General features: G+C 55.9%; 3 protein-coding genes across 3 annotated transcripts; 2 read left to right on the forward strand and 1 right to left on the reverse strand.

Moving 5' to 3' along the window:
• Positions 1 to 27: 27 nt before the first annotated feature.
• BESB_016680 (uncharacterized protein) lies at positions 28 to 3,919 on the forward strand (the record flags this gene model as incomplete). The annotated part of the gene is made up of 4 exons (XM_029360383.1): positions 28 to 1,629; positions 1,745 to 2,629; positions 2,962 to 3,580; positions 3,882 to 3,919. The coding sequence occupies 4 exons, from the start codon at positions 28 to 30 to the stop codon at positions 3,917 to 3,919; spliced, it is 3,144 nt and encodes a 1,047-aa protein (XP_029216359.1).
• A 4,031-nt stretch (positions 3,920 to 7,950) lies between these two features.
• BESB_016690 (uncharacterized protein) lies at positions 7,951 to 9,582 on the reverse strand (the record flags this gene model as incomplete). The annotated part of the gene is made up of 1 exon (XM_029360384.1): positions 7,951 to 9,582. The coding sequence occupies one exon, from the start codon at positions 9,580 to 9,582 to the stop codon at positions 7,951 to 7,953; it is 1,632 nt and encodes a 543-aa protein (XP_029216360.1).
• A 1,623-nt stretch (positions 9,583 to 11,205) lies between these two features.
• BESB_016700 (S1 RNA binding domain-containing protein) lies at positions 11,206 to 13,314 on the forward strand (the record flags this gene model as incomplete). The annotated part of the gene is made up of 7 exons (XM_029360385.1): positions 11,206 to 11,349; positions 11,659 to 11,766; positions 11,963 to 12,154; positions 12,278 to 12,385; positions 12,521 to 12,702; positions 12,802 to 12,839; positions 12,950 to 13,314. The coding sequence occupies 7 exons, from the start codon at positions 11,206 to 11,208 to the stop codon at positions 13,312 to 13,314; spliced, it is 1,137 nt and encodes a 378-aa protein (XP_029216361.1).
• Positions 13,315 to 15,623: the final 2,309 nt, after the last annotated feature.

Here is a 15,623-nt window from a genome sequence, read left to right on the forward strand (position 1 = left end):
CCGCGGGTCTTTCTAGGTTTGGACACTATGATTGAAGCTTTGTCGATTCTGGGTAGAAGCTGCGTTTCTTTCTTCCGTAGTGTGACGTCTGCATTTTTTTCTCTTTCTGGACCGGTCTGGCTGAAGGGGAATGGCCGCGCTTTACACGGGGTTTTGCGGCGAAGGCCGAAGGACACAGAGTCCCGTTCACCGCAACCGCAGGTCTCTGTCGCGGCGTTTCCACCGTCCGCGGAGCCTCCCTTCTTCTCCTGGCCCTCTTCGGCTTCTGCACCGTCTTCCTTCGAGGAGTTATTAACCGGTTCTCCCGTTGATCACTTTCCACAAGATCATCCTTCGCTCTGGTCTGTTTCGAGGCAGCCGTCAGAACTGGCGCCGCTCCCGGCGCCCGCCTCTGTGTCCGCAGCTTCGGCGCCCTCGCCTTCGTGCCTACTGTGGTGCGCGACCCCGCCTGTTTCCTTTTCGCGGCCGGTTCTCCCTTTCCTCCAGCCGAACCTGCTTCATGGCGTTTCCTTCCAACTTGGGCCTGAGTCTGCAGAGCGCCCAGTGTTGACAGAAGTGCTTCTGTCACCGGCGGACGTGTCTGGCGGCGTCGCGTGGCGTGTCAGAGTCGACGCAGGCGATATCTGGAGAGAGCCCGGGCTGCGCTGCCACGATGCAGACTGGGCGAAGGAGGGAGTGGAGGGCGAAGAAGGAACTGCGTTCGAGGGCGACGAGGAGGGCGGGCGTGCAGCGGCCGAGGAGAGCAGAGAACGTGAAGCAGGAAAGGTAGCAGAGCAAAAGACACGAGAGGCTCAAGAAGAAGAGGGAAGGGAACCAGCAGGGCGGCCGAGAGGAGATAGAGTACGCGGGTATGATGAAGAAATCGCGCTGAGAGAAAGAGGTGTGAAAGGCAAAGAACGGCTGTGGAAAGGAGGCGCGACGGAGAGAGTGCAGAAGGGCGAGGGGACACGGACCCAGCAGCAAAGGGCTCGAGGGAAAGACACAGAGGATGAACACGGGGGCTTGGATAGAGAACGCAACCGAGACCGGGCGGATGTCCTGCGGGGCTCTGTGATAGTCTCAGAGGATGAGGATGATCAGAGCGGTATCAGCTTTGACAGCGAGCGCCGGGACGCGGCACGCGATTTCCTCTCTCAGATGGTAAACACTGGCGAAGCAACCGCCAAGTGGAGGGTGCCGCCGAGCCCTGGTGGTCGCTCTGCCTTGCCCCGAGAGCTCTCTGCCGGCGTCCCGAAAAGGGCACATAAGCAAGACGAACTGAGTGCTGCCCCCTTTCCTGAACGCCCGGCCTACCTAGACAAGGGATTTTCGTTTTTGGCAGCGAGCAGCAGTCCCGCAGACGAACGTCATGAAGGCACGCGCAGTGAAGGAGGCAGGCTACGACTGCAGCGCCCCTCAAGGGAGATGTCAGAGGTTGTTGTCTCCATCTTTACGGTGGACGTGCGTGTTAGGCGAGAGGCTGTCCCGTTCCAGCGTGAGCCTTCGCCATGGGAAGTGGGCGAAGCGCCGGCGGATGGAAATGAAGGGAGAAAGAATGATGTCCGGTTTGCTCCTGAGGGAAGAGGGCGAGCTCAGGAGGCAGAAAATGTGATCTCCCACAGCTGGAGGTTGCCATTTACATGTCGGCATGTGAGGGCAGCTGGGGGAGCAAGTCGCCGTGCCAGGGGCGCACAGACTTGGGGCGACGAAGGAGGAAGGAAAGGAGAGAAAGAAGGAAGCCAGGCATATGACTCTTTATACGCAGGTCCTGCAGATGAATCTGAGAGACAAGAAACAGAGGCACGAAGCGAGCGGACGCCGCTGTCGACGACGAGCAGACGTGCAGACGGCGATACAGGGGAAGACGTTTCACCCTCGCCCTCCGGTGGAGTGCCGACCAAGGAAGAGGGGAAAGGATTTGAAACGCCAAGCTCACGAGAAAGTGAGCGCCTCCTTTTGCGCTCTCCTCCAAACTCTCCGAGCCCTTTGTTCTTGTCGCAGGCGTCGGTCTCCTCACTCCCAGCATCTTCGTTTGTGTCTCGCTCGGCTCCCTTCTCTGCGTGGCGCACCGCTTCCCGCGGCGCCACAAGGCCTCTCCTCGCGTACTGGAGCATCTCCTTTGATGAAAAAGGTGGCAACTGAGGGAAAGTTTGTGTACGAGGCGTCTCTGTTTCCTACATGGAACTACCGCCCCGGGCTGCATCTGGCGACGTGGAGTCTGGTAGAGCACATGACAGTAGCCGCGGAACCAAGCGATGACGAACCAAATAGGGGCACACAACTGCAGCGCGTCCCGGTGCCTTCCCCAGTCGACGAGCGTCGTGACTACCGGGGTGAAGGCGAGGGAGGCCATGCAGTGAGGAGAGCGGAAATGCACAACAAGTCCCAAATCCCTGACGGCGAAAGTGAAGGGAACGCTGCCGCGAGTAGCACTCAAGAGGGTGGCGACGCGTATGACAGGAGAGACGGGAGACAATTTACGGAGCGAGGGACCAAGACTGCTCAAGTCTCCGAAGGGAGTCACCCGATTTACACTGGGCCGGGGCATTCTGGAGAGCGTCAAAAAGGAGAGAAAAGTGGCGTCAACAACAACAGTAGAATCCAAGTAGCGGTGGAGGTGCACATCGTTGCAGACGAGGCTTGCGAGCAGGTGCGAGCCCTTTTATCTGTTCGCTGTTCATTGCCGTGGAGCGATATTCTTTTCCGACGTAGAGAAGGAACGTCCTAGTATCCACGCTTGACGTCCATGCTTCTGTACCGGCTGCTAGGTTCGCCTGTTGGTGATGTCTCGTCTTTCTGTTCAAATGCGTGTTTGCCTTGGCGTCCGGCCGCTGTGAGCAATGTGCCTTCGGGTGTGTCTGTTTGTTCTTACAACTGATGCGCCGCATGGCGTAGTCTTTGCTGTAAGGCACTGTATTGTCTCGACTCGCTCGCTTGTTGGCCCTCTCTTGCACCGGGCCTCCATGTGTTTCTTGCGTTCAGACATGCCACCGGGGACACTGCTGGCCTCTAACCTTCATCGACGACTTCCGCGTTAGCTACTGCCGTTGCACTTTGGGGGTAGGTGGAGCGTCTTGCGACGTGGAGATCCTGCCTCCGTGGTACGTCGCTGCCCTCACTGCCTGCCTCGTTCTCTCCAATCTCGCCTTCGTCTTCATCCTGCGCAGTTCGTGGCGGGACTTCTGCGCCTACGGGAGGAATCTGGCGGGCGACGCGGCTGCAGTTGGCAGTGACTGCTTCACGGCACGCAGAGACGGCCCCCGCTGTGGTGGCAGGCTGGTCACCGGAGCGGAATGGCACGATGATGGAGACTGTGCCGACGGCAACGAACACGAAGAAGAGCAACGAGGAGGACGTGCGCAAGTGACCCGTACAACGAAGTCGAGGACGCTGCAAGCGACCAAGTGGAGAGCAGGAGTCAGGTTGCTTGTGTTCGGGACAGCAAGTGCGTGGCAGAGTCTTTCCTCAGACTCGTTGTTCAGTCCTCTGTCCCTAGGCAAATGTAAACTCCAGATGGGGCTACCAGCGATCGGTCTGCGTGGGCGGTTCGCCGCGAGTGGGACAGACTCTCAGCCGCAACCCCTTCAGAGAGGTAACATCAGTACGAGCCGAATCCAGATGGCTCGCGCTCTGATGTCTCTGTTGTGTCGTCCCCAGTCCCGTGTCTTCTTTGTGGTGTCCGCTCCTCTGTCAGCGCTGTGGTAGCGCTTCCCGCGTATCGAGTTCATGCGACTTCTGGCTGCGTCTGTGTGTGTGCGTTGTGTGCAGTGTGCGCGTCAGCAATGTATCACATGTGCTTCGACGGCGATCATTGTGTTTTCCTTGCCCCCGTTCTCTGGCAGAGGCTTGACTTTTTGTGTTCGTATTTTTCCGTAGTGCTTGTCCTCGTTTCTCTCATGCAGCTCACGTTATCAGTCGAGCTCCTCCTCCTCGGCGGTAGTTTTTCTGTTCTCGCCGTTGCACTGCTTCCCACGTCTCGGCAGACCTTGACGGTTGTTCCTCTATTCGCTATTCTATCTCTGATTTTTCTCTGCAAACTGCTGTGGACTGTTCCGCCTTTGTGGCATCAGAGACGATTGCAAAAGTCTCTTTTTCCAAAAGGTTGGTGGGAGTGTAGACACGTCGTGCTTACGGCTATTGCTCGTGTGATCGAAGATGAGAGAGAGCGGAATCGGAGGAGGGAGTGTGGGCGTGTGAGAGAAGCTCACCTACCGGCTGGAATGCTATGGCAACGAGCTCTGGAACCTGTGGAACCTGACGATAAGAGTAGCCAGGGTGAGCGTTCGGAGGCGAATGGCAGGAGATCACGAGACACACCACAGGAAGACTGGAGGCAGACAGGTGGGGCCGGACCGCAACAAATTGGAGACACGCGTAATGACGGAGACGATGCTGGCCATGCGTATCTCCAGACCAAGTCTCCCCTTGTGTTTCTTATCTTTCTCCGTCAGTTTTTCTGGGATGCCCTGGCAGTCCTTGGTGCACGGTTGTGCGAAGGTGTAACCGACCCAGCGAGCCTGATCTTGGGTCTCTCACTTGCGGCTCTCGGAGCTGTATCTTTTTCCATTTTTGAAACAAACGATAACTATGCGCTTGTACATTCTCTGTGGCATATTTTGATCGAGCTCTGCCCCTTCTACTGTTTCCGTGGTCTCACCGCTACGCGGGCTGAACTGCTCGACAGCCTCAAGCGGCCAGGGAAACAAAGAGATGAATGGGTGAGAGAAAGACCAGGGGAGAAAGGAGGGGCGCGTGCCACCGGTTTCATACTCAACAGACAAGACTGGCGCGTAGGGGAACAGAGGTCTGACGAAGGAGAGAGAGGTGCAAAAGGACATAGGAATCAGTCGAGGGCGGGAGACAGGATGGTAGACAATATTGATCCGGTCGCCACTTTGTCACTGAAGAATCGGCTGTCACGCGGGTTGTATGTCCGCTCTGGAAGGCTGGGTTCAGAGGAAGATCTGCGGTCAGCATCGTCGAAGGCGGGCGGCGTTCGGTATGTCGGCTTTTGTTTGGAGAGCCTCCCTGAGAAGAACCACGAAGTAGCGCCGGCGGTTGGTCATATGAAGGCGAGAGAGAATGAAGGGAACGAAGCGGCTGATGGAGAAGGGCGACCATGGCAGGCATTTCGCAAGCCGGACGATGAATCTCAGGGCGGTGCAGAGGCGCACTCACGCAAGGAAGGAGCAGCACGTTGCGTAGAAACGTCTCAGGAGATCAGCAGTTCCCCAGGGCCAGCACACCCCCGCTTGCATAAGTGTTTTCCTTGTCAAAATCACGTGGCGGCAGCTTCCAGGAGGACAGACGCATGCGCGTTTTCTTGGCCAGCGCTTCTGGCCCGAGCCGTTGAAGAGGTCATAACGTCTTCGCCTCGCGGAAGGCGAGCGAGGCGGGATACGGGTGGCAACGGGGAAGGCAAGTACATGGATGGTGCAGAGCTGTGCAACACTGAGAGCGGCACAGCGGACGAGGGAGCGAGGAAGAGTGTAACGGAGTCGGCCGAATGTAGTAGTACAGTGCCAGGTCTACATGGCGAAACAGAAGCAAAGAGTGGTCTTCTGGAAACGGCGTGTGACCTGGGGCTACGTACGGAATTGTATGCAGGGGCGTGTGTAGAGAATCTTCAACCTACGTCCGACAATTCGCATCTCGACAGAGATTACTTCCGCTATGGCGTAGCAAGTTCTCAAAGGCCGTCTAGTACGTTTCCTCTCTTTTGCTCCTCCGAGGATGCCCACCCCTCGCCGGGGTCTCCGTCTTTTGCCAGGTTCATCCCACCCTGCCACCTTGTCGCGTTGACTGCTGGATACTTCTCACACCAGTGGGCAAATCACAGGCAGGGCAAACACCGACTACGGACGGCAGTGAGGGGGGCACGTATTCCCGCGGAAGAGCGTGGAGTCTTTTTTCGAGATGGAACGGCCTCTTGCGATAGTGCTGTTTGCTTGTCGCCGTCGCTCGATGCAGGCAGTGCTGGGCTGTGCAGAGGACGAGTCTCGGAGTTGACCGTTTTTTCTGAATATACCCCCTCATCCGCCCTCATACCCTATGTACAGTCCTCGATTCTCTCTCCTAGCTCATCGTGCCTACCTTCCGATGGGTTTGCCGCGTGTCAGGAGTGTGTGTGGTGCAGCCTGGATAGGAAATTGAGTGTTTTTGATGTAGCAAAGATCCAAGGAGAAACTGTGCGAATCAGACTTGGGAAACTGTTACGGCGGTTGAGCGGGAACATCGTTTTCTGCTGGTCCAAAAATCTGCCGGATTTGCGGACAGTACTAGGGAGGTCACGCTGAAAAGCTGAAGAAGGGGGAAATCGCCCTGCATGTGGTACAACCGGGTTCATAGAGCGGCATTGCCTCGTCCGGTATTTGAAGGAGACAGGCAAATGTTCAGAAGTAAGAAACAAAGGATCAAATCGCAACCAAGTCCGTGCAGATATCCGTCTGTATCGAGAATTACGTGTTGTCATCTCCCAGCGTCTGCACTGTGCTTCACTGCGTCTTTTTCGTGTGCGAGCTGGTCTGCAGTGCCGATGAATTCGTTTTTTTTTCTTACACAGTGAAGATCTCTGTGAGAAACAGTTTCTGTCAGTATGTGTGCTTATGAATTGTCAGGGCCATTCCCCGTTCATGACATGCAGGCGGCTTCGAGCCTGCTACTAGAGCACGTCTGCTAGGGTGTTTAGCGGACTCATTTTCATTACCTTACGAAAGGTGTAAGCCCTATATATGTTTTTCAACGGAAGCGTGTAGCATTACCGCAGCCCCGATGTGGTACAGCCGCACGAGCTGGAGGCCGGGGACTCAGACCTGTCACTTCTTTTGCATAGCGAGGACAGATAGGCTGATGCGTGTTCCAGTCTGTTGAACACTGTAGAAGATAACGTCAAGATCCCTCTCTGCAACTTCACTCAGGCAGCGCAGTGCTGCTGGTTTAGTACTGAGTCCTATTTTCAAAGCCAGCGTGATAAGGGTAGTTCTCTTTTTGATTTCCCGTGACCATTAGTGCACTCGGTGTGGAATCCACCGTAGTCTTGGAAAAGTGATGCGGATTCCCGATATGAAGCCATCTACAGAAGATTCCCAAGTTTTGTTCTACCGCCTAAACGCAAAACGTGCCGTTACCCAAGCTGTGAAGGCAAACTTACAACATGCTCATGTATATTGATGCAGTTTGAGGATTTTCCCCAGGAGCTAGTTTCCGAGCTGCGCAGTGGCATACATCTAACCCGAATGCGGGTAACACCGAACACACCATTTTGCAAGCCTAATAATTCAGGATCTACACCTAGCAACAGGGTTGTTCTCCCGTGGTTAGGTCTCGTTTGTAGGTGTGGACTCCGAAGATGAAATCGTGTGGAACGTCCACGCTGCCTGTCTGTCTCCATTCTACGCAAACACGGAGAGAACTTTTTGCCAAGATGATGCGGCATGGCGCCAGTGACGCACGGCAGAACGGCAGAAACAGGCCGGTGAAGCCTGCTGCAACGGCACGTAGCCGTCAGTCACTGCCAATATGATGAAGTTTGTCGGCTGTCGCCCTATCAGCTTGTCCACAACATAACTGCGGGAAAAGTTGAGACCCGAACCCTCAGTCCGCCTACTACTATTATTTTTGCCTTCTGCATAGGCATACCGGTGCACACATGGCGGCCATTGGCGGTGTGCACACGTATACATGCGCGTAGGAATCCACACTGAGAGATACATGCAAACGTGCCGTTGCTACTGGCGCGCTGCAGGCCTCCTGGAGTGAGTTCCTTTCTTCCGCTGGTCACCTCAAAGGTTTCGCGGAGCATTTCAGCGCCACAGCAGGTGCGCACTACACGCATCTACTACTGCAAGAAAATCTGCGCGTTGACCCCCACCCTCAGATCGGTCCCCTGGCGGCCTCGAGTTCCTCTCGAGGCGAACCCGAAAAAGCAGGCACACCTAAACACATGTCACCCTCAGTTCTGTGAAATCTTGTCTACGCCTGTGGGGACGCGAGCTCTTCCTCTTCTTCCCTCAGTTTGCCGAGTTCCTCGTCGATGAGCTGTCCGACGGTGGTCGGCGGAAGAACGAGGTGGAAGCCGTAGTGCATGTGTAGACACCTCATTGAGGAGAAAGTCGCAATGCCTCCGATTCCGCGCTGTCTCAGCACATGAAGCAATCGGCAGAGGCGACAGTGCTCGGACGGCTGCGTCGCAGAGTCGCCTTCTTCAGCTTCCGCGCGTGCGCCGAGGGACTGGGCCGCCTGCGGCTCCTTTCCTGCGTTCGGTCCATCCGTCTTCACCCTCTTCGCGTTACCGGGGTCCTCTGTCTCTCGCCTCTCTGGGGTAGCGTCCTCGAGGCAGTAAAAGTGCCGCAAGACGGGCACTGGCAGGAGGAGCCAGCGGATCGCGATGTAGCGCAGGTGGTCTGCGACGAGGGACTTTTCCAGTTCTTCGTCTCCTTGAATCCGCTCTTCAATAGATTTCATGCGCCCTCGCACCTCCAGAGTCGAAATGTCCCGCCTCAGGCGTTCGTCGCAAAGCCAAAAGGTCGTTGGAAACGGAGAGTAGTTTGCCTCTGAGTCAGGCGAAGCCTCAGCAGAAAACGAAGCGGACGCTGCGGCAGGAGGCGAAGACGCGGGCGAGCCCGAAGACTGGGTAGCGTTGCGCTTGCGCTTCCGCGACGCCTGCGACCCCGACGCTGCAGGCATCAGCGGCCTCACTACCAACACCTGAGGGTCGCCATCGGGAAGGGCGAACGACTCAGCGGACTCCGCAGAAGGGGAGGGAGGAGGGGAGGCAGCCGAGGCAGCCGAGGCAGCGCCGAAGCGAGCAACGCCGATGAGCCCAACGGGAGGTCTCTCGAGGAGAGCTTCCACGCGCTTGAGCACTGTAGGCGACAGATACGGGAACAGGCGCGAGGCGGAATCCTGGGTCGCCTCCTCTCCCCCCTCACTGCCTCCTGGCGCACTCGCTGCTTTCTCTTCGGTAGTAGGCAGACACGACGCCGACGGTGCCTGCTGCTTGAGGGGGACGGCACGCGGCGCTTGGCGCGCGGGCAGCCCCAGAACGCGCTGCAGGAAAGGCTCCAAAGCCACAAAAATGTGTCCGCATTCGCGCGAAGGCCTCGCAGGCAGTGCTGGCGAATCCGCATGCTGCGATTTCGAGGGAGCCGGGCGCGAGGGACAAGCGGCCGAAGACGAAAGTTCCGCAGGCGCGTCAGCAGATCCAGCAGAAGGCAGTGCTCGCGCCCACGCTAAAGCCTTGGGAAGCAGGCATGCGTCCTCATCGAAGGGCAAGAAAACGGGATTTGGGCCTTCGAGAGACAGCGCGGAAGGGGACGAAGGAGCAGAGGAGATATGGGCGAGCATATCGATACATGCCCGATCCAGGCGAGAAACAAAGGGACCCGCCATCTCATCCTGCAGAGTTGGCGGTTTCTTGTCAGTGCACGTGTCTCCCTGCGTTACTTCTTTCGCTCCTGAAGGCCCAGAAGGCGAAGGCGGACAGGAGGAAGCGAGAGGGGCTGCTGGCGGAAGCAGGGGATTGTGCTGCGCACGACCCGCAGAGGAGCCCCGCTGTGAAGCTGGAGCGGCTTCGCCGTTCTCAGAGGAAGCCTGCACCGCCATGGTTTCCGGCTCTCGCTCCAAATGCCGCCAGCTCTGAGTACATCGGCGGCCTGACCTCTTCAGGCGGCAGCAACCGACGCGCAACGAAGACAGCCAGACGCCACCGGACCAGAAAGGAGATGCGAGGAAGGAGGAAGGTGCTGAGGCACAGAGGCGAGCCAGGAAGAAACGAGAGGGAACGAAGGCGGAGACGTCCGGGGGAGCCCGGGTGCGGGCACAGTCTCTCGGTTGGATGAACAGAGGGAGAGATGAGCAAACGACGATGAGCAAGGAACACAGGAAGGAAATAGAGAAAAGCTGTCGGGTGATGTGAGAGATGAAGAGAGCGGACATTAGTAGCATGGAGCACGAGAGTAGAGTCTCAAACCCGGAACGCCGACGTGGCAAACCAACGGTCAGATCTTCGCAAAGAGGGGGGGAGGCGGTGCGCCGACACCTACTACTGAGAAGGCACGCACAGACAAAAGCAGGATCTCGGAGTCGGGCAGGCGACCTCCACGCCTCGCCGGCCTCAGTCTCGTCACCCAGCCCGGATGGAGACGGTGTCTCGCGAATCTCCTCTCGTGAAGATAGGGCGGGCGGCCGCGGGACCACGCGAAGAAACGCGGGCAGACGCTTGACGCGGTTCCCTAGGAGTCCAGCTCAACGGAAGATGAAAGAAGTGTCAGCTGGAGGCGCCTTGGTCCGGCAAGCAGGCATGCGGCTTCTCGCTGGTTACCTCGACGCGTTCGGGGACCGCGGCGCGGACGGGAAAATGGAGGAGGACGACTAAACACTTGTCGCCAAACCGGCTTCTATTGTGGGGGGTGGAGACTGAATCTATTTCTCGATCCCCTGAAAGAAGACCTGTCTCCTTTCCGCTGCGTAAGGACGTCCAGTGACTTGCAAGTCGGCAGCCTCCGTTGCCCGTGTCGGTGCCGTACGACATGCATGCATGTCGTACGGCACTGTCGCACAGGAATTTCGCAACCAGTCGCATGCGTCTGCTTCACCGCTTGCGTCTGAGAGGCTGGCTCGGCTCGGTTCTGCAGAAGGCAAAATTACCCACTTTCACGTGTGGCGTCTGTCTAATGCACGAAGCACGGAGATACGCGCCTGGGTTCCTGGGGGCTGTCCCTGAGCAGCGGTTTCACCACGTCGCCGCATGTATGGCGCGTGCTGCTAGTCGATTGAAGCGTTTTGCCATCGGGTAGAGCTGGCCTGCGCAGTTGCCTTCTCTTTAGGCTTGTTCGACGCCGGGGTAAGCGCTTCACGTCCGCTGGCGATACGATGGACTGTGGCGAAGAATGCAGGCGAGTTGTGGACGCGGCCTCCCGCCAAGCCTGCCGCCGCCTACACATCCGCACGGCTCGCGTTTCTTTTTCGAGCGCAGGTTTATGTCGCGCTGCCTCACTTAAACACGTCGACCGCAGTGGCTGACCCTAAACAGCGCAGTGCATACCTGTATCTGGTGTGCGTGTCTGTTTTCACTTTCTGTTAGCACCCACATCTCCGAACTGCCGTCCGTGACAGCGGCATGTGAACTGATGGTTGTCGGCGACGACCACAGACGTTCACGGTAGTGCTTCAAGGTGTTGTCGAGCCATTTCCCTTGCGTATTTCCAATTCGCAGGTTCTTCCAAGATGTTCGACGACGAGTTCGGAGAGGCGTTCGATCCTCGATACGATCGAGAACCTTCAGAAGAAAGGCCGCCTGGAAAGCCACCCGCAGCCGACATCTATCGAGGGGTTGTCAAGAGACTACAGTCTTACGGCGCATTCGTCAAGGTACCGTTTTTCCCAGTACAGGGGCTTAGCATCAGCTGCCGGGTGTCTGGAGTGTACACGGCATCCGCTGCCCAGCGTTTCTACGCCTCGCCTTCGCTGAGGGCCCGCTACAGAGTTCAGCAGCTGGCGTGAGACCGCTCCTTGAGTCGGTGAACGGAGGATTGGCCTGCCGAGACTGTGTGAGCGTTTCTCAGGAGAGACACGTCAAGCGGAGGGGTGTCGTGTTGAATCATGGTCTCTAGGGCGGACTGTTGGGGATGTTGCGTGAGGTTACCGCTTGAGTGTGGTTTTGATGTGGTGCGACGAGAGGTAGCAGACCTCGACAGAGAGGGTCTGCTTCACATATCGAGAATCTCTGACCAACGGGTGGAAAGTGTCGAGGACGTCTTGGCTGTCGGCCAAGAAATCTGGGTTAAGGTACGTCCACAGTCAGTCCGTGAGGTGTTTGTCTGATCACTGAAAGAACATAACCAGCCAGCAGCGCAAAGCTTGCCCAATTACCACCAGTCATGCATTCTCCGTCCGTTTTATGGTCCCACAATAGGTATGAGGAAAGAATCGGGATGGATCCAGTACCGGGTGTTTTTTCTCCGTTGGATCTTGGGGCTGTCAGGTGCTAAGTCAAGAAGACGGGAAGCTGCGACTATGCATGAAGAGCGTCAACCAGCATGATGGCACTGAAAGGGAGTCCCTGCGTCAAAGCTTCGCCCATCGAGGAGAGGGAGGGGGGATAAAAACCCCGGAGCTTGACTCCATTCACCAAGGAACCATCCGACGTATACAAGATTTCGGAGCTTTCGTGTCGGTAGGTCGGCGCCGGAGCGTTCGGAGCCGATCGTCGTTACGTGTCATTGCTTCAGCTGGATGTTGGAGCAACGGTGTAACGCTTACGATTTACTTGTCTGTTTTTCGGTTTCCTCGTTGGCAGATCGAAGGGTTCGATAGGGATGGACTGCTGCACATATCGTGCATTTCCAGCCAAAAGTTGGATAAAGTAGATGACGTACTGGCAGTCGGTGACAAAGTGTGGGTTAAGGTAAGCATGCAGTGATGCGGCTCAGCAGCGCATCCAGCGGGTTTCACCCCGAGAGATCAGGTCGCTGCTGTCATCTCCATAGATCGGTCCATCATCCCAGAGTCGCCAGGTCTATCGGCGTGTGCGTCTGTGCAGGTTACCAAGGTGGACGAAGGCGGCAAATATGGGTTAGACATGAGAGGAATCAGCCAAAAAGACGGGGCAGACAATGACCCAAATAATCTGTCACGTACCAGTGGAACACGGTCGAGGCCGCAAAAAGAAGAACGAATAACGTTCGACGCCGTGTATAACATCACATGTCAACGCTGTGGAGGGTAAGTCATCGGCGAGCAGAACTCTTGTTGCAAGCGTCGCGGATCCAGAGGGGTGTGCGATCATCGTGTCGGGTTGCCTTTCTGTGCTACTGTATGCAGGAAAGGGCATATGACACATGAATGCTACAACCCAGGAGGTAACAGCACGTGGGCTGACGATGCAGCAAGTTAGCAACTACTGGTAGGCAGAGCTGGAACTGTCAAGACCATGTGCGCAGTGTGGTTTGCGTGTGAAATGCGATTTCAGGCAACAAGTATGAAATGCTTGAAGATGACGGGGCGGAACGCACTGCACGGGCGGCAGCGCCACAACTAGCATATGCCACCGGGGCAAATGCGGTTCAAGTCGCACCGTCTGTAGCTGCAAAGCTATCCAAAGAGTGGAAAAAGACTCGCAAAGCAGAAAAGAAGGCACGAAAGAAGGAAGAAAAAGCACGAAAGAAACACAAGAAACACAAAGCGGCAGGCAGCAGCTCAAACGATTCGTCAAGTAGTGACGACAGTGATGATAGCGACAGCTCGTCGGATTCGGATCACAAGAAAAAATCGCGTAAGAGAAAGCGGAAGGAAAAGAAATCAAAACATCGGAAGAAGGCTGCACGTCTTCGCTGAGGGATAAATTCTCCTCCAGTGATCCGTTTGTTACTCTCGGTCGGCAGGTTCAGTTTCATTTGTTCCAGGCGCCGCCTGCAAAACCCGGACTGCAAATTTTGTTAAATCGATGAAGGAAAAGTCCGCCGACAAGGCGTTTGGGGTTGTGGCTTTTTCTTGCTGTCAGACGCAGTGACTGCGTTGTGGAGTGGAAATCAGATGGGCAACTGTATGGTAGATGACGTAGGCAAAACCGGTAACGAGCGAGGCCCCTGGCGTGCTTCACCATCAGCGCTGGTGCCAGCGCGCTCAACCAGCTTTGGAGTTGCCTCATCTGCTGAGCGGTGTCAGTTCAAGGAGAAATTCTGGTTTGACCATCTGTGGCGTGTAGCAGCAGAAACGAGCGTAGCAGTTACTTGACCCAGCAGGGAAGGAGGCTGTAGTGCGGCTCCTGGTACCGTCTTCACTCTACGGGAAAGACGGCTTCTTCCGCCACAGGTTATGCGCTTGGCTGATTCTTCCAAATGCAGCTTTTCAAGCCCGTTCGATCCAAGATCATTTCCTTCCCGGGCCAATTGACTCTGCAGCTCGTTGCAGTTCTGCCCTCCAACAGTATGTGCTGCTGTCTGAAGGACGATGTGGGGAAACTTGCCTCAATCAGCTCTGATTTCCGCTTCCTTAGAGCACGAATTCGTTCCTTGTCTGCGTCGTCGCTTGAATACTGACTCTGCAAGCCGGATTTAGCTGTGGATCTCTATTTTCGAACAATCTGCGCACCTCCAGCTTATTCATGGTGGCCTCGTGAGCTGACCTCAAAGCCCGAAGCCGCTCCTGATGGCTGATGACATGAACAGTCTTCTCCTCGGTGTTCTGCTGCATGGCTTTGGTGTCAGCAGCGTACGCAGTCGTCAGGTTAGCTATACTGCAAAGAATGGACTCATTTTCTTCCCGTAACTGCAACTCTTCTCGTCTGTTCGAGAGGCAGGGGGGGGGGCAGGGGAGGGCAGCCATGATCGAGCACGTGGCACTGACGCGCTATGCATGCGAGGGTCTTACTGTATCTGGACAATCTTGTGTTCCAGGTTGGCAATATCTTGCTGATGTGCCATCTCTTCGTGCTCCTCGTCGAACTGAATCACATGGATGCTGGTAGGATGGTTTGGATTAAGTACACTCATCCATTCACCGCAAGCTGCTCCAGGGATTCCTCGAACACCTCCGCCCTACAGTCGGAATAGTGGAGCTCTTCTTCTTGTTTTCTTATGTCTGAGGATTGGTCGATACGGAATTTGGACTGTACTCTCAAGGAACACAGAACTTCGTACTAGCTTCTAGATGCTGCAATACTTCTCTTCGCTGGCCTAATTCCTCAGCAGCCTGTCTGACGGCCTCTTGTCTGGTAGATCCATTGTTCAAACAATATGCCAACTGCAGTCACTGTTGCAGTAGCCGGGACTGACCTCTTCTGTGAACTATCCTCTAGTGTTTCTCGTTGCGATACTACAGCTGGTTGCAATATCCGGTGCACTAGTACGAATATGCGGAAGGCTTCCGTGCAAAACGGCCATCAAAAACTAGGGTGGTCACCTCTTCGGTCAGCCGTAAGCGCCACCTGCAGGAATTCCTGTTCGTCCATTGCCGCGCCATAGCGTAGCTCCAGCAGACGCCATTCGATGCACTTTTCCAATAGTGCAGATGTAACTCGCTCGACTACTTCAACAGGTTGCTCCATTTTCTCGTGCTCGTCGTCGACCTGTGGAAGACGGTTCACGCCAACCCAGTCTCTGCGAAAAGCCCACACATTCTGGAGTGTACCTCGTGTGATGTAGATACAGCTCAAGTCCAAATTGTTCCGAAGACAGCTGGATCCCGGATGGGAATGAAATGTTAGTCTGACTGCGGTGTTTGACCCGAGCCCACCTATACTATAGTTCTTATTAATGGCAGCACAGTTTCCTAGGTATCCAATCCAGTCCTCTGCCTACGGCACTGAAACTAACCCACAGGTCAACACAATCGAATGTACCACAAGCATTTTCCAAGCAGTATGTGCAGGGCGCAAACGGCCGCTATAGATTCAGCTATCTGTTCAAGTTGATTCACATGCCAGAAGTGGGCAAATGACTACTGCTGCAAAGGTGGATAGGAACACGAAGGCGAACATCAGACCAACAGTTGTATCTTTGAGAGGGGGCGGACGAGAAGATGTAGGAATCGCCAGAACTTATTTACGTCGGCGGTGACACATGAGCCAAACAAGGCTTCTTTTGTTTGTTCTGCAAGACGAACAGAGTCACGAACACGAGAAAACGGACAGGATAACAAAAGGA

This window comes from Besnoitia besnoiti, chromosome X, assembly GCF_002563875.1.
Source record: "Besnoitia besnoiti strain Bb-Ger1 chromosome X, whole genome shotgun sequence".
In the NCBI taxonomy this organism is placed as follows: domain Eukaryota; phylum Apicomplexa; class Conoidasida; order Eucoccidiorida; family Sarcocystidae; genus Besnoitia; species Besnoitia besnoiti.